Source organism: Terrapene carolina, unplaced genomic scaffold (assembly GCF_002925995.2).
Source record: "Terrapene carolina triunguis isolate 2854851 unplaced genomic scaffold, T_m_triunguis-2.0 Scaffold97, whole genome shotgun sequence".
Lineage (NCBI taxonomy): Eukaryota > Metazoa > Chordata > Testudines > Emydidae > Terrapene > Terrapene triunguis.
In genome coordinates, this window is record NW_020664448.1 from 15,902,237 (window position 1) to 15,926,762 (window position 24,526).

At 42.6% G+C, this 24,526-nt stretch overlaps 1 protein-coding gene across 2 annotated transcripts; it reads left to right on the plus strand.

Annotated features, from left to right (window-relative positions):
• Positions 1-64: 64 nt before the first annotated feature.
• Positions 65-23,312, plus strand: CUNH11orf54 (chromosome unknown C11orf54 homolog). 2 transcript variants are annotated; one of them, XM_024216370.3, is made up of 10 exons: positions 65-159; positions 495-576; positions 8,510-8,655; positions 12,595-12,693; positions 13,844-13,917; positions 14,777-14,878; positions 16,237-16,413; positions 17,142-17,291; positions 19,456-19,572; positions 22,228-23,312. In XM_024216370.3, the coding sequence occupies exons 3-10, from the start codon at positions 8,598-8,600 to the stop codon at positions 22,399-22,401; spliced, it is 951 nt and encodes a 316-aa protein (XP_024072138.1). In that variant the 5' UTR covers positions 65-159; positions 495-576; positions 8,510-8,597; the 3' UTR covers positions 22,402-23,312. The 2 variants fall into 2 exon arrangements, with proteins under 2 accessions (XP_024072138.1, XP_024072137.1); XM_024216369.2 differs by lacking the exon at positions 495-576 and having other exon boundaries at positions 74-159.
• The last annotated feature ends 1,214 nt before the right edge of the window (positions 23,313-24,526 follow it).

Consider the following 24,526-nt stretch of genomic DNA (forward strand, 5'->3'; position numbering starts at 1 on the left):
GTCCGCGAGCGCCATCTTGGGAGAGGCACTGAGAGTCCCTGCCCCTCTCTCCCCAGCGTTGTAAGGGTGGTGGCAGCAGCAGAGGCACGGGAGACTGGTGCGCTCGCGCAGGCGGAGCCCAGCTGCGGGCCAGCACAGCCCCTCCCCAGCGGTACTCTAGTAAGTAGAATAGCGGCTGCTGGACACACCGCTGATCACCCTACGCGCTGGCTACGGTGGCACAGTTACCCTGTGCTGGGCGATTCCTTACACCCGCTGGGCCAAGGGGGCTGTGTGTGTCCGAAAGCGGTGGATTTGGGGAAAAGGGCAAGGCCAGTGTAGGGAAGTGACAGCGTTAGTGGTGGTACTACAGGAAAAGCCTTGCTAATGGGCCGCTCCCCTTCCTACATCCTGCTTTACAACCTTGTCCCTATAACGGGAGCTCCCCACTTGGCAAAGGTTTAAAAGAGTGTGTGTGAGGCTGTGATTGTTACTAAGGGTTTGTTATTTCTCAGAAGTAGGCGTGCCACAGTAGGCCTATTAGCAGAGGATGAAATGGAACCAGGAGACCACAGATGTTAATATAAAGTGAACAGAGTAAGTACACCTCTACCCCGGTTTCACCTATAACGCGGTAAGATTTTTTGGCTCCTGAGGACAGCGTTATATCGAGGTAGAGGTGTACATCATATGAGTCATTAACCTTATTGTCTGGGCATGTTTATTCACCTATCCACTCACTTTCAGAACTGAGTAATTCTCATTTGAAACTTTGCTTTTGTGTTTTGAAAGGGACCTCACAAAACTGGGTGACTGGGCAACAAAATGGCAGATGAAATTCAATGTTGATAAATCCAAAGTAATGCATATTGGAAAACATAGTCCCAACTATACATATAAAATGATGGGGTCTAAATTAGCTGTTACCACACAAGAAAGAGATCTTGGAGTCATTGTGGACATCCACTCAATGTGCAATGGCAGTCAAAAAAGCTAACAGAACGTTGGGAAATAATTAGGAAAGGGATAAATAATTTGGCCAAAAATATCATATTGCCTCTAAAATACACCCACATCTTGTATACTGCATGCAGATTTGGTTCCCCCATCTAAAAAAAAAAAAAAGATATATTGGAAATGGTACAGAAAAAGGTAACTAATATGATTAGGGTATGGAACAGCTTCCATATGAAAAGACGTTAATAAGACTCGGACTTTTCAGCTTGGAAAAGAGACGATCAAGGGGGATATGAAAATCATGATTGGTGTGGAGAAAGTAAATAAGGAAGTGTTATTTACTCCTTATCATAACACAATAATTAGGGGTCACCAAATTAAATTAATAGGCAGCAGGTTTAAAACAAACTAAAGGAAGTATTTTTTCACATAGCACAGAGTCAGCCTGTGGAACTCTTTGCCAGAGGATGTTGTGAAGGCCAAGACTATAACAGGGTTCAAAAAAGAACTAGATAAGTTCATGGAGGATAGGTCTATCAATGGTTATTTGCCAGGATGGGCAGGGATGCAAAACCATGCTCTGAAGTGTCCCTAACCTCTGTTTGCCAGAAGCTGGGAATGGGCAACAGGGGGTGGATCAGTTGATGATTACCTTTTCTGTTCATTCCCTTTGAAGCACCTGGGATTGGCCACTTTCAGAAGACAGGATACTGGGCTAGATGGACCATTGGTCTGACCCAGGATGGCCGTTCTGATGTTTTGTAGAGAAGGGGCTGTTGCTTTCCTGGCTCTGATGAGTTTATTAATTACTTTTTTAAATGCCCTTTAAGTTATTGCTTCCTTTTAATTGTTTCCTTTGCGCCATAACTACTCTGGATTTGTCTTTTAGGCCCCAGTCCGCAAATGAATCCACATGGGTAGACCATAACCCCCTTACACTGAGCCCTATTGGAGTCAATTAACTAAAATCACCAGCCCATAACAATTCCCCCTAAAACTCTAGCCAAGACCATTCCAATTCTACTGCTGCTCCATGGTGGAAGTTACTACATAGGGCATGTCTCATTTGTGCACAAAAATATTCCAATGAGGGAGGAAAGAAAGGAAGAGCCCATCAAAGACACTAACTTGTACTTTGAATTGGAATGCGTTACTGTGTTTTATTTGTACTAAAAATTGACTGAAATGGTAAGTATATGTATATTTTATGGAAAAATTCACTCAGTAGTATTCTTTGTGGATTACTGTTAATCCTGTACTAACACCGTGTGGGGAAAAAATTACATTTACTAGCCAGAGGACTAAACCTGCTAGTCAGACATAGTTGTGAGGGTTTTCATAGAATGGAATCATAGAATATCAGGGTTGGAAGGGACTTCAGGAGATCATCTAGTCCAACCCACTGCTCAAAGCAGGACCAATCCCCAATTAAATCATCCAACAGATTTTTGCCCTATATCACTAAATGGCCCCCTCAAGGATTGAACTCACACCCCTGGGTTTAGCAGGCCAATGCTCAAACCACTGAGCTATCCCTCCTCCCTTGAGTGAAGCCCTGCTCCTTTGTAACCCTGTATTGCTGGGGTGTCTACTAGTGGCTTACACACACCCACCCACCCACCCCCCCCCCATTTAACTACAGATATAAGCTATACCAACATGAAGGTGTTTATTGGTGGAAAGGCATCCAAACTAGGGCTTTACACTAAGGGTACGTCTTCACTTACATCCGGGTCCGGATGTAAGCAATCGGTTTTCTGAGTTCGATTTATCGCGTCTGGTTAAGACACGATAAATCGATCCCGGATCGATCCCGGAAGTGCTCGCCGTCGACGCTGGTACTCCAGCTTGGCGAGCGGAGTACGCAGCATCGACGGGGGAGCCTTCCTGCCGCGTCTGGACCGCGGTAACTTCGGACTAAGGTACTTCGAATTCAGCTACGTTATTAACGTAGCTGAATTTGCGTACCTTAGTCCGAAATGGGGGGGTTAGTGTAGACCAGGCCTAATTTAATTATATTGGTTTCTAAAGTGATATAGTTAATAGGAACAAAAACTATGTAGACAAGCCCTAGGTAGTTGCCCCTGCACCTTTTAAAGCAACCTGTGACTTGCTCTGATGAAGTAAGAGCTTCAAATTTATCTCTTCCCGAGGCTTCTTTTCCCACAGGGGTGATTCTCCACTACTCTCCCCATCCCCAGCCTCTGTTTTATCCTCTTCACTATTCCATAACAACAGAGCCTGCCTTTGCTCATGATGATACATTTGGATCGTGTACCTGGCACGGTTCACCCCTCTTCCTGCCACCTGCCCCTTCTGAAGCGTGAGAGACCCCAGTGCACATCTACCTAGAGTGCGCCAGGTTGCAGCCTCTTTTCCGGCTCCTCCAGAACCTTCTCCTTAGGTTCTGCCTGCACTTTTCCCCACACCTGCTAATTTATGCACCCCCCATCCATGGTCCCATGAAGTCAGGAGACCTCCTCATCAACCTCCTTCTGGCACTAGCCCAGGTGGCCATTCATCATACCAGTAGGAAGATATTGGAAGGGGAGGCACTCTGCGATAGTGAGGCCTATTTCCGCTCCTCCCTTCAATCGCGCATTTGGACAGAGTTTCTCTGGGCTGTGTATGCTAGCTCCTAGACACCTTCGAGGAGCAGTGGGTGCTCTCCGGGGTTCTCTGCTCAGTGTCTTCTTCTGGATCCCTGATTTTGGCCCTATGACCTCACTCCTGTCCCTGTTTTTCATTTGTTGTCCCTGAACTTGCTTGAGCCCCGGGTTAAGTAGCTCATCCCCTTAGGCTCGGGTGGGGCCTTCGGATGTGGGCAGGCTTGTGCCCAGCCACGCCTGGAACTCAGTAGATGCTCATACATTTGGAAAAGCAGCAATAGCATAAAATTGACATGATTCTTGCTCCTTTCTCTGCTAGCCTTACAGTTCTGAATGGCAGTAGTGGTACTGCCTAGTGCATAATTAGCTGCATTCTATTACTGCTTGGCAAAGTTGTCTGTCCACAGGCATAGCTGTGAAGGGATGGGAAGCATCGCACACCTTCAGCTGTAGATTTGGCAGCACATCAATGACTGTGCTGAGATACGGAGAAACCCTGCAATCAGGCAGGTGGGTAAATTTAAACAGGACTGTACATTTCAGAGTTTTGTATTTTGCTTTGGAGAATCACTACCCTGAAGTGGATCTTTTTTGTGTCCCCGTCTCTCTGCATAGCAGATCTGTGTTAACACACAGATTGTCTCTAACATACAGAAACTTATCAATCAATGGAACAAAACAAAGTTTCTGTTCTGTCAGGGATCTTATGAAGGCAGGATGGAAACTGCATAATTGAGAACATTTGTACAGATAAAATTCCTGCCTGACCCTTTAACTTCCTGTCTCCTTATCCTCATGTCCTCCTTTGACCGGCAGCTTCAGATCAGCTCATTCTACATCACAAAATTCCTTATCTAGCCACTACCTGGTCTCCTTCAGTACTACTCGCCGTCGCCTGGCCCCTCTTCCTTTCCCTACTTCCTCGTTTCCCAGTCCATCAACCTATTCTCTTCTCTTCTCCCTCTTCTCCATTGTGTCAACCACTGACTGTCTCCACCCCACACTTTCCACCATCCTGGACTTGTTCGACCATCTCCCCCCTTGCAAAGTTCATCCATTCAAGCAACCTCAAACCCTGACTCACCCCCCAGCATCTGTTTCTTCTTTTCTGCTCTCCACCAGCTGATCATCTTCACAGAAGTCCTGCTGTGACCATGCAGACTTCCTCCACTACAAAATGCACTGTCTCCTTCTACAGCTCTGCCATCTCCCTAGCCATCCAGTAGTACTTCTGCACCCTCATTGAATCCTACATTTCTGAGATCTGACCTAGTCTCTCAATCCACACTGCTAAAGCTCTTGTCCAGGCCCTGTCACTTTGTGTCTTGACTATTGCCACAGCCTCTTTTCTGTTCTTGATAAATGCAATCTTGCCCCCTTTTAAATCCATTCAAAATGTTGCTACTAAAAGTCATCTTCTTGGTTAATTGCTCTGACTAAATAGCCCCTCACACTTTTTCATTCCGCCACTGGATTTCCCCCCTCCCCCACCTCAAATACAAGCTACATATTTTTTTTACCTTTTGAGTGCCTTCCTGGCTTTGTATTACTCTGCCTATCAACTCTAATAATTACACCTCAACCCTGATATAACGCGGTCCTCGGAAGCCAAAAAATCTCACCGCATTATAGGTCAGACTGCGTTATATTGGGTTCGGTCCGGTACGCCATGCTGGACTGGACCGGCTTCCCCGGCAGTGATTTAAAGGGCCTGGTGCTCCAGCCGCTGCGGGGAGTCCAGGCCCTTTAAATCACCGCTGGAGCTCCGGCAGCGGGGCTCGGGCGGGGATTTAAAGGGCCCGGGGGCTCCCCGCAGCGGCCAGAGCCTCTGGCCCTTTAAATCGCCGCCCAAGCCAGGCTCAGGTGGTGATTTAAAGGGCCCGGGCTCCACACGAATTCGGATATAACACGGTAAAGCAGCGGGACTCGGGTGGCGCTTTAAAGGGCCCTGGGCTCCCCACTGCTTTACCGCATTATATCCAAATTCGTGTTATATCAGGTCGCGTTCTATCGGGGTAGAGGTGTGTTGAGCTGTCAACTCCTGACCTGAGACGGTAAGGGAATCATCCACCGGCTGAAGAAGATACAGCTCCTCCTGAGTTGCTTTCTGCAGCGTAGGAGAGAAAAACATTTCAACTGGCTTTTCAGCAGAAGCCCAGTCAGTCAGACACATCCAGCTTCCCAAGGGTTGTGCCCCCTCAGCTAGCCATCCCCCAAACAGCTTGGCTACTGAAGGCATTGGTCAGGAAGAGAAAGTTTTAAAAAAGTGAGTAACTTTATTTTTGCTGTTTTTATTGGGGTGAAGAATACAGTTTTTTCATAGGGGTGGTGGGGAAGCACTGTTCCGCTTCCGTCCGATTTCCTTGTTCTGTGATGAAAAGTCATATGATCTAAAGCCTAGTGAAGTGAAGTCGATGGGAGTCTTTCATTGACTTCACTGAGCCTTGGATCAGCCCTTAGTAAGCAGCTTTCTCCTTTCACTTGGGAAATTGTTGCTATAAAGTATGCGCACCTCCCTCTCCCCACTCTTTGATCTTTGGTGTGCCCCTGTGTGTCTGCAGACTCAGGAAGACTATGGGCTCACTTTTGAAAAGTAATATTAGTAAACCATAAAGACTGGAAACATGTTTTTTTAATTAAAACTTGCATCGTGCAGAAGTGGATGTTTAATGTGTGACGGGTTATGCCCCTTAGAAAGCTACCTGATATGTTGAGATACCACTGAGTCTACCTGTTCTGCCAGCATGGGCCCCCTTTAACCTGAGCCAGGCTATTAAAGTGTCCTCTAACACACACGCACAGAGGCAGATCCACATCCCGCTGCAGATCAGCTCTGGGAAGACTCATCTTAAGGGACTTGCTCCAACACTCTGGTGCTCACTCCTTTTAAGGGGTACAAACCCAAAGGTTTTATGAAATTTGCCCTCTCCCTCAATGTGGAGAGAGATGTGCACACATCTTACCCCCCCCCCCGTTAGAAATTACAGAAACTGGGTTTAATAAAATCTGCCTTTTATAGTTAATAAAATTTGTTTTGTTTGTTAATTGGTAAAAGGGGTAACAAACTGAACAAAGCAGATTACTAAGCAAATTAAATCAAACATGCAAACTAAGCTAGTTTCTCTAAAGAAATTGGTTACAAATAGTATTTCTCACTCTAGATATTGTTGCAGACAGTTTGCAAAGTTTCTGTGGTTCAGAGTTCCAGTTATATTCCTTTTCAGACTAGACCCTAGTCTCAGTCTGGACTCCTCCTTTGCCTTCCCTTCAGGTGGCTTTTGCAGACAGGCCATGGAGAGGAGGAGTCCCATTTGCCTTCCTCCTTACCCTTAAATAGGATTTACATAAGACGGGAATCCTTTGTTTCCCAAATTTGACCCACCTTCCCTAATAGTGGAAAGTTACAAGAAGTCCCAGGTAATGTTTTAGTATCAGGTGACAAGAACACCTGACTAAACAAGGAGTAATGGTCTCAAGTTACAGTGGGGGAGGTTTAGATTGGATATTAGGAAATACTTTTTCACTAGTAGGGTGGTGAAGCACTGGAATGGGTTACCTAGGGAGGTGGTGGAATCGCCTTCCTTGGAGGTTTTTAAGATCAGGCTTGACAAAGCCCTGGCTGGGATGATTTAGTTGGGGATTGGTCCTGCTTTGAGCAGGGGGTTGAACTAGATGACCTCCTGAGGTCCCTTCCAGCCCTGATATTCTATGATTCTATGACTTTTTGGTATCACAGAGTCCCTGAGTCAGTGGCAGTATGGAGTGTCCACAGGAAGGTCAATCTTTTCACAGTCCATTGTCCTCACTGATGGGCCGTCTGCCCTGTCTGGCTTATCCGTTGTTGTACCTGAAGTGTTAGCAGTGGGTGTCACCCAAAGTAGCATAATTGAAATACAGATACACAGTCTATATTCCTAACTTCAGATACAGACATGATACAGGCATACAGATTAATCACATTCAGTAAATCATAACCTTTCCAGTGATATCTCACATGAGCCATCTTGCATAAAAGTATATCTTAGTTATGTCATTCATATCATAAGCATATTTTAAAGAATATGGAATGACATGTCACATAATGCCCCTGTACTCACTTGGAAAAACTTCTTCTTCCGTATTGGTGAGTAGGCAAGTAGACTTTTTCCAAGCCCCACTGAATGGATATCTGGGACTTGTTTCCTTTTTGTGGGCAATAAGGCAGATGTGACTAAAGAGTTAATGATTGGTGTTATTGACTTATGAGCTGGATCCAACCAGCTCTTCCTGGTGGCCTGCTCCAATCACCTGATTGTGTGTTGTAGTAGAACTGACTAAACTATAGCTACTTTGAACTTGTGAACTGTGAGCAATAAACTTTTTTGAAAACTTAGTTTCAGGTAGTTGCTAACAAAACAATTGTTACATACGAGGTTACTGTAGGAGAGGTACATCCATCTCTGCTGCTGTTCTCCATCAACAGAAATACTGCAACCCCTCTTCTCTTTTGTAGGGGAAAGTCTTGGTTTCATACCTGCCCAGAAGTCAAATTGGGCTTCCTAGTGAACCAGTACTGTACTTCTTTGGTGCAGGTGGAAGACTGCCTTTTTGAGTTCATGACTCTCAGCTTTCAGAGAAAAACAAATTAAAGCGCCACCAGGGCAAACACCTGCATGTGTGCAGAGTCCTTTGAAGTCAGGGGCTTGATTGCACAGACCGAGTTGGAGGCTTGGGGCTAAGTCCTTATGGATACAGTGCTCTGAATCCTCTCTAGAATTGTATGCTATGCATGTTGTCATTCCAAAACATATGAGGAAATTAGCATTATAAGCACATACATCACAATTTGTCACTTGAAGCAAAAAGTCCAGTCTACTATAGTTTGTATTCTTAAATGAAATTGAAAAAAACCCCTTACATATCAAAAAGTAGAATGCAGCTGTGCAAGCCCTTTTTAATCAGTAAACCATTCTGTTTGTTCACAGATCAGTACGTCTCAGTGCCTGGTGTACTCTGATCTCTTCAGCAGAGAATTTATAAATCAGTTGTCCAGTTTGCTGAAAGAAATAGAAAATGGCCAAAGTGGAAAAGCTTGCTCTTCATGTCCCAAGTCTAGAGGAACTTTCTGGGGGTAAGTAATGCAATTTATAGTGTTATGGAAGTTGTTGCAATAAGAAATGACAAAAAACTAAATTTTGTATTCAACTCTTTGCCCCTGTGTCCTAAATAGAGCTGGGTAGAGGCTGGCTTTGACCTGATAAAGTTTTTCCCATCTGAATTATTCTAAAGCAGCAAACTGTGTCTGTGCATCCATCCCATTTATAACCTTCAGCCCAATGATTGGACACTTGTTTGGGAAATGGGAGACCCCATAATTGAATCCCTTCTCTGGAGCAGAGACTTGAACGCGGATCCCTCCGCCTGGGGAAGTATCCTGGCCACTAGGCTACAGACTGTTTTGGAGTGGGTTGCTCATAATCTCTCCTGTTGAAGCTGTTCCACTTTATAAAAATACTTAATATCCTACACGAGAGGTAAGTGCCATAACCACTGGGCTAAAGGTTATAAGATGAACGGATAGCCACCACAGTGAACATTTTTGGACATGTACCCAATGGTTCTCAGTTGCTTTTCTTCCAACTGAGTCCCAAAATCTATCTGTAGTTTCTTGCTAGTCCCACTTGCATCCCACATTACTTTGCAGCTTCAAAAGATTGCAAGATTGGGATATTGGCAAGAACCCCTGGTTGAGTGGGAGTGATACTTTTACCCACTACGTGTTCTGATTGGAGCAGTGCCGGGATCACAGCCTCTTGAACCAGTGCTGCCCACAGAGCTGAATGCTTGGCAGGGAGGGGTGAGGAGTTGCAATAGGATTGGGTTGGGGGTGAGATGGGGTGGAGCACTTGGAGAGCAACCATGATAGGATCAGGAGGCTGAATTTGTCCCTACATCAGCAGCAGGAGAAGTAGAGTGGAAAGCAGAGTTTCCTCTTCCTGGCTGGGCCATCAGACCCAAAGTTTTGTCTTGCTTTTTATTTTCTTTCTCTCTCATCAACCTTTGGGGAATGACTCAGTGTAGATCCTTTCAGAGCCTCCTTACTGACCCACTCACCTAGCAGGAGCTAAAACCTCACATAACGCTGCTAAGTAAATTTTGCTGACTCATTATGGCAAATGGCTTTAACTCCACCCGGCTAGAAGACAGGTGGGTATGTGTGATGCTGCACTCCATATGTTTATGGTAATATACTTATGAGTGTAAATATGATGTAACTGGAATATGCTTTATGCAAAAGGTCTCTTGTAAGGTATAATTACAAAGCTTATAATCTACTGAGTGTATTCATCCTGTTTGTATGAATGTATCATTCTTGTATCTGAAGCTAGAAATTTCAAGTGTTACTCTGAACTCCTATTGTAACTATGCAAAGTTTGGGCCATTAATGATAGTTTGGAATCTTGATGGCGCCCATCAACTAGGACAATTGGTTGTAAATGGCTCTGTTTACTTGCAAGCCTTCCTGTGAGTCAGGCCAGGAAGAATGAAGGCTTGGGGTCTCATAGGACATGGGACCATGTCACCTGGTACTGGAATCCATCTTAAACCTGGTGCTTTTCCATTTAGAAGGAGGGGCGGGGACCCAGAGAGACAAAAGATTTCCGCCTTGTGCCAAAGCTATATAAGGGGGTGGACCAGAACAAAGGAGGCTGCAGTCATGAGAAATCCCCTAGCTACCACCTGAGCTGGAACAAGGACTGTACTGGGGAAAGGATTAGGTCCAGACTAAGAAGGAGTCTAGTCTGTGAAAGAAGCTTATTGGAAATCTCTAAGGGTGAGATTTACCTATATTCAGTTTCTTAAATGTATTAGGCTTAGACTTGCCTGTTTTGTTTTATTTTGCTTGGTAACTTACTTTGTTCTGTCTGTTATTACTTGGAATCACTTAAATCCTACTTTTTATATTTAATAAAATCACTTTTTGCTTATTAATTAACCCAGAGTAAGTAATTAATATTAGGGGAGCAAACAGCTGTGCATATCTCTCTATCAGTGTTATAAAGGGCGGACAATTTATGAGTTTATCCTGTATAAGCTTTATACAGAGTAAAACGGATTCCTTTGGGGTTTGGATCCCATTGGGAGCTGGATGTCTGGGTGCTGCAGACAGGAGCATTTCTTAAGCTGTTTTCAGTTAAGTCTGCAGCTTTGGGGCGCGTGGTTCAGACCCTGGCTCTGTGTTGGAGCAGACTGGCGTGTCTGGCTCAACAAGGCAGGATTCTGGAGGCCCAAACTGGCAGAGAAAATGGGCTCAGAGGTAGTCTCAGCACATCAGGTGACAGTCCCAAGGGGGTCTCTGTGACCGAACCCATCACAGTATGAATCTCTGAACAGGAGGACAAGGGGCAGAGATAGAGACATCCTTCAGGAAGCCCTAGAAACAGGAGAAAGCATAGGCTGAATTTTATCTTCTGTTGTTGGGTCTATCAATAAAGCCAAATCCAGGAATGGGTTACGTTTGAACTTGAATAAACCCCCTCTGAGTGACGTAAGTTACAACGACATAGCACTGTTCACAGTGGGAGAGCTTTTCCTGCCGACATAGTTTGTGCCGCTCACAGAGGTGGTTTTATTATGCTGACGGAAGAACTTTCTCCCATCAGCATAGAGCAGGGGTGGGCAAAATTTTGGCCCAAGGGCCACATCGGGGTTGCAAAACTGTATGGAGGGCCAGGTAGGGAAGGCTGTGCCTGGCCCCTGCCCTCATCTGCCCCTTCCCACTTCCTGCCCCCTGACTGCCCCCCTCTGAACCCCTGACCCATCCAACCCCCCTTGCTCCTTGTCCCCTGATCGCCCCCTTCCGGGGCCCCCTGTCCCCCCTGGGACCCCACCCCATCCAACCCCCCCTGCTCCCTGACTGCCCCGCCCCCTATCCACACCCCCGCCCCCTGACAGCCCTCCAGGACTCCCCCCCTATCAAACCCCCCCGTTCCTCGTCCCCCTGACTGCCCCCCACCCCAGAACCTCCGCCCCATCCAACTGCCACCTGTCCCCTGACTGCCCCCCAGGACTCCCTGCCCCTTAATCCAACCCTCCTGCTCCCCGCCCCCTTACCATGCTGGAGCCAGCCATGCTGCCGTGTTCCCTGGCAGGAGCGGCGGGCCAGAGCGCTGGCGGCACAGCGAGCTGAGGCTGTGGGGGAGGGGGGACAGCAGGGGAGGGGCTGAGGGCTAGCCTCCTCGTCTGGGTGCTCAAGGGCCAGGCAGGACAGTCCCGTGGGCTGGATGTGGCCTGCGAGCCGTAGTTTGCCCACCTCTGGCATAGAGCATCTTCACCAGATGCACTGCAGCAGTGCTATACATGTAGATATGCCCTAAGCCAGATTCATCCCTACTTTTACTCCAGTGGAACAATCCATTGTTTATTCCTATGTGGGATTTGTTTTTGAGTGACTTTGTTTTACTTTGGCATGTAGTGGACCTAATGTTGATACAAAACAAAATGAAATGTTATATCAAGGGTTGTTCAGCAATATTTCTTCCCTCTGTTCTGTATAGGAGGGGTATCTTGTTCAGACATCTGACAAAAAACGTTCCTTCTCCTTTTTCCCCCTGTAGTCACCAATTTGAATCCAGCTCAAGTCACAGTGAGGGAAAATTGTTATCCTATGATATCTGTTGGGTGTGTGGCACTTTTGAAAATCAGGCATGTGCCTAAATGTGGATTTATTTAGGAGTGTAGTTTTAGGCCTCTTTCTGAAAATCGTTTGTGTGTGTGTGTGTGTATTGTAAAAAGAAAAAATAAAACCTTCTGTCCTTCAGCAATATGACAGGATAGCAGAGAAGGATTTATTCCTCTCTGAGGCCCTGATTCAGTGAGGTAATTAACATATGCATAACTGAGCTTGTGACTAGCCTTATTTAAGTTAATGGAATTGCTCATGTGCTTAAAGTGACACATGTGCTTACGTATCTTGCTGAATTGACACCTTAAAATATGTGTTTTATGTGGTGTGTTACTTGCCAAACTAGCTAATTTCTCACTAATAAGTTTTTTTACTCTATTCTAGTCCTGCAGAATGGGCTGAAAGAGAACTTTGCTGATGTCCAGGTCTCTGTAGTAGAATGCCCTGATCTGACTCATGATCCCTTCAACTTTCCTGTTAAAGGTAACATACTGTTCTAACCATAAGCTATGACTCTGCCAATATTTCATAGCTGATTCTTCATAATTAGAAACTCTTGAAGATGATGGCAGAGGAAGAGTGGTCTTGTGGATAAGCTACAAGGCTGGGAAGTAGGAGAGCTGTGTGTTATTCTTGGCTCTGCCACTGGCTTGATGTGACCTGACTAGGACAAATCACTCAAGTGCTCTGCATCACTGTTCCTCATCTGTAAAATGAGTTTAACAAACCGGTTTAATTCTCTATTGTATGTTAAGGGTTTTGACATCCTCAGATTGAAGGGGCTATGTAGATACCAAGTTCTGTCTTGCTATTCAACTTCATTCTAATAATGAGCTCAGTCTCTGTTTATTTAAACTCCCACCATTGCCCCTACACAAGATAGGTGAAAGCATTTATATCTGTACCTTCTGCTGTCTTTGCATGATGACACTACGAACTATGCCTCATTAGAGCACCGGTGTTCCTCAACTGTTGCCTAGTAGATTTTGTGTGTGCTTGTAGAGCAGTACTACTTTTGAAACAGGCTGGCTAGCTTTCAGAAGTGAACCAATACCTTATGCATGTTTTTCTTCCAATTCAGGCCTACTTTACATGGATTTGTAGAACCCCTAACTTATCTTAGTACTCAGAAAAAAATGGTGATTTAAAACAGAGGTTCTTAACCAAGGGTCCAGGGCCCCCTGGGGGGCTGCGAGCAGGTTTCAGGGGGTCCTCTAAAATAAACCAAAGAGCAAGGCCAACATTAGACTCACAGGGGCCCAGGCAGAAAACAGAAGCCCAAGCCCTACCATGCGAGGCTGACGCCCAAGCAACTTCGCTTCACGGGGGCCCCTGTGGCTTGGGGCCCCAAGTAGTTGCCCTGCTTGCTACCCCTAACACCAGCCCTGGCTTTTAATCTACTGGATATGCAGAAAAACAGTTGCCGTGGCACAGGTGGGCCACGGAGTTTTTAAAGCATGGGGAGGAGGGGCTCAGAAAGAAAAAGGGTAAGAACCCCTGATTTAAAAGACTTTCTGAAAACTTAAAGGAAGCTTTTGAGGAACAAATTCTCTGTCTTATTATACTTCAAGTGCACAGAGAGAATTTTAGACAGATTCTCTTGACAAGCTAACTTGCCTTATTCTTGTTCCAGGAATCTGTGGGAAGCCTAGAATAGCAGATGTGGGAGGTCCTCCTTACCTTGTGCCTCTTGTACAAAAACATAAAGTGAGTTAATTTATAGTCATGGCTTTTTAGTGCACTTGCCAAAGAAAGAAGCATATCTAGTCATATTTTAAAATACTGTCCTGGCGAACACTGACTAATGAATGCTGCAGGATTCCACTTATAAAAAGAGGCTTGCATTGTGAAAGCATTATGGGCCAAGCATCCTGGCCTGTGCTGAGCATAAGAACATGTCAGAAATCCAACAGCTGAAGCTGCATGCAAAAGTTGTCCCTCTTCTGGTACCTACTAAATACTGTGTGGCTGTTTCTTCAAAAGCTGTCTGAGAGAAGCCACAGAGGGATGTTGGAGGGAATTACTTTAGAGTCCATGGCATGGTCTGTATGTTTATGTATTGTATGCTACCTGTCCCTCGCATCTAGCCATGGCCCTCCATTCTGATTATAACTATTGTTTGTAAAAACAGACTGTGTATGGGGCCGGTATAGGCCAAAGTAGAGTTCACATTAATACTTGCTAATGCATTGTCTTTTGGTAGAGCATGGGACCTACCAGAATCTGATTCTATGTGACATCACTTAAGGATATTTTCATTTTTTGCTTTAAACAATGTCACTTGCACAGAGATCAGTAATTTGGCCCTTAGACAGGATGGGGCCAAGCTTGTGCAAGAAGACACTGCAGTCCAGCAAATAAGTGGATATGTGCCCAAGTCATTACCTTTGAACTTGACCAGATGCCAGTGCTGTTCGGATTTGAAGATTGTGCTCAAACCAATCTGTACAAATAAATAATAATGATATTTGGATAAAATCGTCAAGAAATTGCAGTGGAATGTAACTGAGATGAGAATTACAAGGCAGGAAAGTCAAAGGTACATAAATGTCTGTCTCTTGTGCAGGTTTATGACCTGAACACCGTTGCAAAGCAAATAGAGTTGCCTGGAGCTTTCGTTCTTGGAGCTGGAGCTGTGTCCTCTAGGATTCTTGGAGTAAATGCTGAGGTCAGTAAACATATATAAATATGCAGAAGTTCTCAAAAAATGATTTCATTGATAGAGCAAATATTTCTACACTGATAACTTGTATGTACCACCATAAGTTTGTATGACACTTTACAAAGATAATAAAGACAAGGTCTCTGCTAGGAGTTACTTACGTAATAAACCACATTTTGTGTTTATAAATTCTACAGGGAAGCATATGGTTACTATGGTGCTAACAGGAAGCAGCATCTAGTTGTTGCTATACTGAAATTTGCAATTAGCTGGCCACATTTTTAATACCAGAGAAGAGGAAAAATATGTAAAAAATGGACTCCAAAGAGCTGAATGGTAAATGGCTTTAAATACCCAGTGTTAGTCCTCATTTTAAATATCACAAGAGAAAAAATAGTGTTATTCAAGATGCTATTGTTTTAAGACTTAAGCTTTAAGGTCAGGTAAGGATCAGAAGTTAAAACATGACTTAGTTGGTCTGTCCTACATGGTGAAATAAATAAAGAAAGCAGTTTTGATTTGAGGTGAAGGGAAAACTCCAGTGTAATATGAAAAATGTTCTAACTGCTACATCTAATTACAAAGAAGAGTACATGACTAAACATATTCCTAAGTGAGTGAAATACAATCAAAGAAGAAAACTAAATCAATTGAAAGCTGGCATCTTAACAGCCTGATGCACAATAGGAGTGAGAGAATTTTGCTCTTGGTAGTAAATACGATAACTCAGAGACTTTCAAAGTCGCTGCACGTTTTTATTATTTAAATAAAATAGGAAAATATTTTTATTTTAAAAGTAAGTAGTCAAATTAACCATTTAAATTATTATAGGCCTTGCCTTAAGGGTGATATTTTCAAGAGTGCTCAAAGTTGGTCTAGCTTTGCTTCTATTGAAGTCTATGGAAGTTTTTCTATTGAATGCAGTGAGAGCACAGTTAAGCTAATAGTATGAATGCTTTTGAAAATGCCACCTGAAAACTCTTTCATTTCAATACTTTGTAACGGAAGTTGAATGCTCAGTCCTGGTCATCATCACTAAGCTAGGCCTCCTGCAGAGATATATTAAGTTGGTTGCGTCATTGAGAAACTGTCCCATTTAGTGTTCTGTTATTTATACAGGGACTTGAATCCAAATCCCTAGATAAGAGAAATTTCCTTAATACATGTGTTTTACACTTAGTCAATTTTAAATTAAGAGTTTTCCTTAAAATAGTTTTGTGTTTTGCTAATCTATATGGACCTAATCCTGAGAGGTGAAAATTCTATTGTAGTTCTCAGGATTGGGCCCTAACTTGGGATGCTATCTACCTAGTAATGAAATCAACTGACTAGAACTAAGCAATGTTACATGCTCTTCTTTTCAGTTTATCCCAGTTGCTCAAGCTGAGAGTGAACAAAAGCCTGCTGTAAATGCGAGTTACACCGCTCGGATTAATGCTGCAGATGGAGGGTGCCTTCTGGAGAAGTACAGCAACAAATATAGTGACTGTGAATTTGGACTGATGGCCAACCTGTATGCCAGTCAGGGCCAACCTGGCAAGGTGCGTATTTGGATAAAATGTCACTTCTTCAGTAGGTGATAGCTAAAGTTAAACTTCTTTGTTTCAGGCCTGCCTTTTCTTTCAGGGAATGCTGATGTTAATATTAATTCCAAAAATCACATAAGAGAAATAATGTCCTTCACAAGAAAATGAAGTTGATGTGAGGGAGTGGATTCCCCAGGGGATTGGTACTGGGATATGGAACTTTTCACCCTTAAATCACCCATTGTAATACAGCCCAGGTTTGTAGTGACTGAAAGTTATTGTCATCTGATGCTTGATTGGCCTGTGTAAACTGAGGTTTGTGGTCTTAGTTCAGTTCCTGGTGGATGAGTGTCTCCCTCAACACAACTGGCACCAGGTGGTCTCAGCAAAGAAGCAAGGACTGAATGGTGCATGAAAATTGAACAACCTTCTTATCCCTAGAGAGTGTTCTTTCATGACAGGTTTGAGGCCTGTTGAGTGGGAGAAGGAAGCTTACACCTCTGCTTCATGTGCTATGCCTGTTGTGTGACTAAATAAAGAACTTCAGAAAAGCAAATTCTTACATGCAAAAAACAAAACCTGTTGAATATTTTAAGGATACAAAGGAAGCAGCACCTGTGAGAGAACTTACTTTAACAAAGATGATAGGATACATAGCAGCGTTGAAATACATGATGTACATAGCAAATATTCACAAAACATTACAGCATGATAGGCATGATAAATGTATGTCTACTCTCCAGGTTATTGAAGTGAAAGCCAATGGAAGAACTGGACAGCATAACTTTGTGACCTGTATGAGACAAATTATAGAAAAATGCTATGGAGATAAACCAGTTGGGATAGGAGGTACATTTGTCATTCAAAAGGGGAAAGCAAAGATTCATATTATGGTAAGTTAATCTTGATTCAGGCTCTTTATCTTTCTAAAAGATAATGATGCAGGACAGTTCAGGATATAAAGACTTAGTGCACTTAATTTTTTTGCAATAATGTGCACTTTCTGAAAAGTGATAAACAGAAAGTACAAAAACACCAAAATTGTATATCCCTTGACCCTAATACTCCCATCTTTTGTTGAGGCAAAGAAGCTGTAGACTCAAAAGGGGATGTATAAGGACTTGGTGAAACACATAGACAGTAGAATAGTGTGAAAAATAACTAAAAAATTAAAAAATCAATTAAACAACAATCAGAGATATGGTTTAACTTCGAGACTTATAATTTTTTTTATAAATTTTATAAAATATTAAAGTATTTAATATATTTATGCAATACCTATACAGTTCTTACTGATTGTATTTGCTTGCATGCTTACCAGAATTCGCTTTCCATTTTACAAGCAGAACTTTCTGAAATGTTAAACTTTTACAAGTCTCCAGTGATTCTTGTCTCTGACAAACCTATCAAATGTCAAAGATGAAATTCCTGTCTTCTTGTCATGCTGCTTTCATCTACCTAAAATTCAAAGGGTAATTTTAAAAAATCTATTACTCTGAAGAATTTTTTTTTTTTTTTCAAGAAGTGGATCTAAACATGATACCAGTGGTGCTCCCCTTTGGAGAAAAGCACCATTCCTGAGTCCTCAGAGTCTATAACACTCCTGAAACAGATGTCTTGAATGTGTATGCCTTAGGCTGTATTCACATTGGGAACAGTATTCACAACACTTATTATCAAGGTTCTATTTAGGGCTGTCGATTAATCGCGATTAACTCAAAAAAATTAATCACGATTAATCTCACTGTTAAACAATAGAATACCAATTGAAATGTATTAAATATTTTTGGATGTTTACATTTTCAAATATATTGATTTCTATTGCAACACAAAATACAAAGTGTACAGTGCTCACTTTATATTATTTTTTATTACAAATATTTGCACTGTAAAAATGATAAACAAAAGAAACTATTTTTCAGTTCACCTCATACAAGGACTATAGTGCAATCTCTTTATCGTGAAAGTGTAACTTACAAATGTTCAGTCACAAATTTAATTAATGCATTATTTTTTTAACAAGCAACATCAGCATGGAAGCATGTCCTCTAGAATGGTGGCCGAAGCATGAAGGGGCATACAAATGTTTAGATATCTCGCATGTAAATACCTTGCAATGCCGGCTAGAACAGTGCCATGCAAACGCCTCTTCTCACTTTCAGGTGACATTGTAAACAAGAAGTAGGCAGCATTATCTCCTGCAAATTGTAACCAGACTTGTTTGTCTGAGCGATTGGCTGAACAAGAATTTGGACTGAGTGGACTTGTGGGCTCTGAAGTTTTACATTGTTTTTGTTTTTGAATGCACTTATTTTTTTGTACATAATTCTACATTTGTAAGTTCAACTTTTATGATAAAGAGATTGCACTACAGTACTTGTATGAGGTGAATTGAAAAATACTATTTCTTTTGTTTTTTACAGTGCTAATATTTTTAATAAAAAATAAATTTAAAGTGAGCACTGTACACTTTGTATTGTGTTGTGTTGTAATTGAAATCAATATATTTGAAAATGTAGAAATATCCAAATATTTAAATAAATGGTATTCTATTATTGTTTAACAGCATGATTAATCATGATTAATTTTTTTAATCGCTTGACAGCCCTAGTTCTATTATGATTTCCATGACTAAAGTGGATAGGGATAATAAAATCATGGTCTAGATTGCTATTCCTGTTACAATTGTAATCACAGTTTGGCTAATGTTGTTCTCAGAAAAAAATCTGTCCGCATCAGTTGAAGAAAACATGCCAGAATCCTGTTAGTTTCAGCTGTGTTCAAACACAGCTGAAACTGACATAGTTCTGATCCCAACATGATAGAACAAATGTAACATGTGGATACAGGTTACCTGATTCGAAGAATTCCGCATTTGGTACCCGAGGCAGTGGAGGCAGCCATTGGGTAAAAGCTTATGGTTCTGAATAGAGAAACAATTGTGGATACTGCTTTTGCTGGTTAAGAAGAAATAGGGAGCAGAAAAGAATTTAAGGCTAGTGAAGAAAAGTAGCTTGGTCCTAGTATCTTCATTCAACTGATAATGCTTTTTTATAGCCCCCAGAATTTTCTGCCTGTCCTTTAAACACTGATGGGGAAGTGAATAATTGGCTCCGTTTTTTTGAAATGAAGGCTCCGTTGATTTGTCAGCCAGTACTAATTTCAAGAGATCCAGTAAGTCTCTATTTTGTGTTTGTCTATGAGTAACTTGACGTGTAACGATTCTGTCTTGGATTTGTTTTTGTTTTGTTTTGTTTTGTTTTTCTGTTCAAAAATGGCAATTGTTTATGGATTATATTAAAGTCTTTGAGGTGTTGGAATGGGTGGCTCAGGGGACTGGTAATAGAATATAACTAAGCTTTCACTTTTCACTGGTTTGAATTAAACCCAGGTCAATAGTGACTGAATGCTGATGCATGTTCAGTAACAAGAGTGAAATGTTTGTTCCCAGTCCAGTTCCTAGTGTGTAGGTGTCTGCTTCCCAAAACAACCAGCACAACTGCATTAATTTGGACATCTAGTTAGCAGTCTGAGAAGACAGACCAAGGAATGAATGGGGATGGAGACTGAATTATCCTTACTTTCATGTGGCCCATTCAGAAATGGGTTGGGACACTTTAGCAGTGCTATGTGGGGAAGCTGGTATTAGCACTGCACTGTATTTGTAGTATGGGCAAATCAAAGCCTGACAGCCTTGGGTATCAAAATATGGACTGAGCACATTTCACAAGCACTAAATTCAATAGCAAAAAATATTAAATGTATGAGAAAATCCATAAGCATGACTAGTATCCCTATCATTAGGAATATTGTTACATTTACATTAAAGTATATATATTAACCAAGAGTCTTGGGAGGAAAACTAATTACCATCTTTATTTTGTATATCTTTTTTAAAAATGTATAACAATTTAAAAAATACTTATGCCAAGTAGTGGGCACGGTAGTGGGACATGGTGTTGGTTTACCTTTCTTTCTTTAATTAAAAGCTGCCTTTTTAAGAACCTGATTGATTTTTCCTTGTTTTAAGATCCAAGGGTTTGGATTGGTGTTCACCAGGAAATTGGTGGAGAAATCTCTCAAGGCTACCCAGGGAAGGGTTATAGTACTTGGGAGGGAGATATTCTCGTGGGGAGGTAGACAGAGTTTCCCAAATAACTCATAAATAATTTGGGTGGTGACAGCAAAACCAGATCTAAGATGGTAGTTAAGCTTAGAGGTTCTCATGCAGGTCCCCACATCCGTACCCTAGAGTTCAGAGTGGGGAAGGAACCTTGACAGGCAGTCTTTGGGCCCAGTGCTCAACTGCATATCATTTCCCAAAAGCTAGTGATGAGTACTATAGGAATGGACATATATCAACAGCTGTTAATGGAATATTCTTCTGAATGAAAGCATCTGACATGTAAGTGCTATTTATTATATAATGATTGTCACTTATTATTTGTATTAAATTAGCGCCCAGAGAAATCAAGAACCAGGGCCTGTTGTGCTAAGCACTATTTGTTTGTGCAAAGACTGTCTCTGTTCCAGAGCTCACAATTTGAAAGTGACAAGATGCAAAAGAAAGGAAAAACAGACAAAAGGATGGAGTGTGTATTGCACAGTGCCTAGCAAAGTGGGGTCCTGGTGATGAGGGCTCCTGGGTACTATGGTAATACAAATAATTAATAATAAAATGGATACATTTTGCTTAATAGTCTCAGTTTGCCCCCAAATTAGCTGTTAGGGCTAATCGCACTAATATTGTTGCAATATAATAACATATTATATCTCTAAAAGGCAAATAGCATTGTGCCAATGGGAACCTCTTCATTTAGGCAGCTGGTGTGCAGAATCCAACACTTATCATATAGTTCATTATCATCTTATTGTTACCTTTCAGAGTAGCAGCCGTGTCAGTCTGTATCCGCAAAAAGAACAGGAGTACTTGTGGCACCTTAGAGACTAACAAATTTATTAGAGCATAAGCTTTCGTGGGCTACAGCCCACTTCTTCGGATGCATAACCTGTTATGTTATGTTATGTTGTTACCTGTGCTTCCTCCTGTCAGTACCTACCTGTTATCTCTCAAAATTGAGCCAGACACTATCTTTTTGTTTTTGTACAGTGTGTGGCACAATGGGGCCCTAATCTCTGATTGTGGGCCCATAGACGACCCTACCTCAACACAAATACTAGAGCCTGACTTAGAACAACTTGATTGCATGGAAGAACTGTTGTGTGTTGTAGTGCAGAAAACCTTTTTCTTTGAGGCCCCTCCAACATGCTATGAAAACCTTCATGGCCCACCTGTGCCACAATAACTGTTTTTCTGCATGTCGAGTAGATTAAAAGCCAGGGCTAGCGTTAAGGGGTAGCAAGCAGAGCAATTGTCTGTGGCCCCACACCACAGGGGGCCCTGCAAAGCTGAGTTGCTTTGGCTTTAGCCCCACGTGGCTTGGGCTTCAGCTTTCTACCCTGAGCCCCAGGGAGTCTAATTCTGGCCCTGCTCTCTGGTTTATTTTAGCAGACCCTGAAACCTGCTTGCAGCCCCCCAGGGGGCCCCGGACCCCTGGTTGAGAACCGCTGGGTAGAGGACTGGGAGTCAGGACTTCTAGATTCTATTTCTAGTTCTATCACTGTCTCAGTGTGACCTCAGGAAGCGACTCTCTGCCTCAGTTTACCAATCTATAAAATAGAGAGAGTACTAGGTTACTTGAAAGTCTTTTAAATAATTAAATGTTTATAAAACACTTTGAGATCCATGGAAGAAAAGTACAATATTAACTGCAAAATACTGAAGCATTACTTAAATACTCACGTAACATAAACTTGTCTCTTTTCTAGGGGTTTGATCTGCGAGTGGAGCACACCCATTGTTTCAGTCACCATGGTGAAGGAGGACACTACCATGAGGACACGACACCAGATAGTGTGCAGTATCTGGGATATTTTTTACCTGCAGAACTTCTCTTTCGTATTGATAGACCCAAGGAGTCTCATATGGTTTGGAGAGATTAAATCCATGGATGCACACTTAGTTTTGAGTGTACGGATAGCAATTAATTTTTAAAAATGAAATATTGGATTTGATCATTCTTTTAATTGACATCAAGCACACATATGAAAAGCTGGCATTTTATTGCAGTCTTAGCCTTTTTTAAAGAATGGGACACGTTCAAAGTTTAGATAGTTATTTGAATTCAAACAATTTCAATCACAATTTAATTTTTATCCAAACATCAAAGCCAAATAGTTTGTATTAATGATTTATTTTGTTCCATTTTGATTACGTTAGGCAGGCATTACTAGGTGATTTTCTCTGGCTATAGAAAGCCATCATTGAATTAATGAGAGCTCCACATTCTAAATGGAAGAGGAAAAGAGATGTGAATCAAGAACCATGTGGTAACTACACTACAATTCAGACTCTGATATTGACATGGCTGTGTGCCATTCTAGCCATATGTGCCCTAGTGGGTTATATGTGGGTAATGGGATTGGCCACTTATTTTAATCAGTGATTAGAAGAGACTTGTTTGAAATAAGAGGAAGGCACTCTTGTAGTTCCACTCATGTAACTTTTAGCTCAGCAGGACTACAGGGTGGTGCAATCCTACATCTACAGGAGTCAATGGCAATACCCCCATTGATTTCACTGAGAGCATAGAGGACCTACAGGTATGGAAATGTAAACTTGTCAAAGAGGCAGGGGTGAAAGTAACTTACAGGACTTACCGATACTGCCGGAGTCCTGCGGGGGGCAGGGCCTCAACTGGAAGAGGCGGGGCCTCTCAAGATTTAAAGGCCCTGGGGCACCGGCTGTGGCTGGGAGCCCCAGGGCCTCTAAACCAACCCGGGACTCCCAGCCTCAGAGGTGGCTGGGAGCCCCCGGGGCTCAGGGGCAAATTAAAGGGCCCGGGGCTCCAGCTGCCGCGGAGCTCCGGGCCCTTTAAATCCCCGCCCAAGCCCGGCTGCCGGAGCTGCGGGGGGGATTTAAAGGGCTTGGGGCTCCCCACAGTGGCGGGGAACCCCGAGACCTTTAAATTCCCGCTGTGGAAGCCAGTGCGGTCCGGCACAGCCTACTGGCTCTTGCCGGTACACTGTACCGGACCGGACCGGCTTACTTTCACCTCTGCAAAGAGGGACATTGTTACTGGTGCTTATGAGCTAGCTAACTACTTAACAAGCATAGGACCATTTCCAGGGTTTTAAATGTTCATGTTACTATCATGCCATGGGTGCTTGATTATTTTCTCATACCAGTGTAAATGAGGAGTAACTTTATTGAAGTGAGTGGAGTTACAGTGGGCTGACTGAAGGATCAGGCCCTGTTTGTTTCTAGTTTTGAATAAGGCTGAAGTACAGGAGCACTTTGTCAGCATTTTTTTTCTTTACACTCTGATGATATTTGTGTCATTTGTTCTGCAAATAAAGTTTTACTTAATTGATTTGAAACCATCTTACTTGCTGTCAAGTGGGATATTTCTAGGCTGTGAATAAACCCTGATTAGGAGTTAAAGACTTATTTTTTATGTTTTTTTTTATTTTTTTTTTGGTTTTTTTTTTTTTGTTTTTTTTTTTAGTAAAAACACACTAAACATGTAGATGTGAAGTGTATTTAATATTTTTTTAATATCTACCTGCTATGCACTGAAAGTAAGACATATGTATAAATCACTAATATACATATAACTTAAAGCCACAAACTCACCAGCCTGCCATATATTTGAACAGCAATGCATATACCTAGTACAACACACACATGATGTTCTGTATTTTCTTTAGTTCAATTAACACATGTGTTCTGGGCCTTAGGATAGCATAGGTACTTGAAAAGAGAGTTGGTGAAGCTGTCAAGCACCAGTTGTGGACAATTTTTTAGCAAACCTGCAGTAGTGTCTGGTGCAAATTGCTTTGTGTAGCATTAACGTATCTGTATCTTGTAACCCCCTTACTCCTGGGAAGGAGTGATAACTAAGGGCTAGTCTACACTTACCGGTTAGTTCGACGGCTGTGGATCGAAGTTCCGAGTTCGATTTATCGCGTCTGGTCTGGACGCGATAAATCGAACCAGGAAGTGATCCCCGTGGACTGCGGTACTCCAGCTCAGCGAGAGGAGTACCGCGAAGTCGACGGGGAGCCT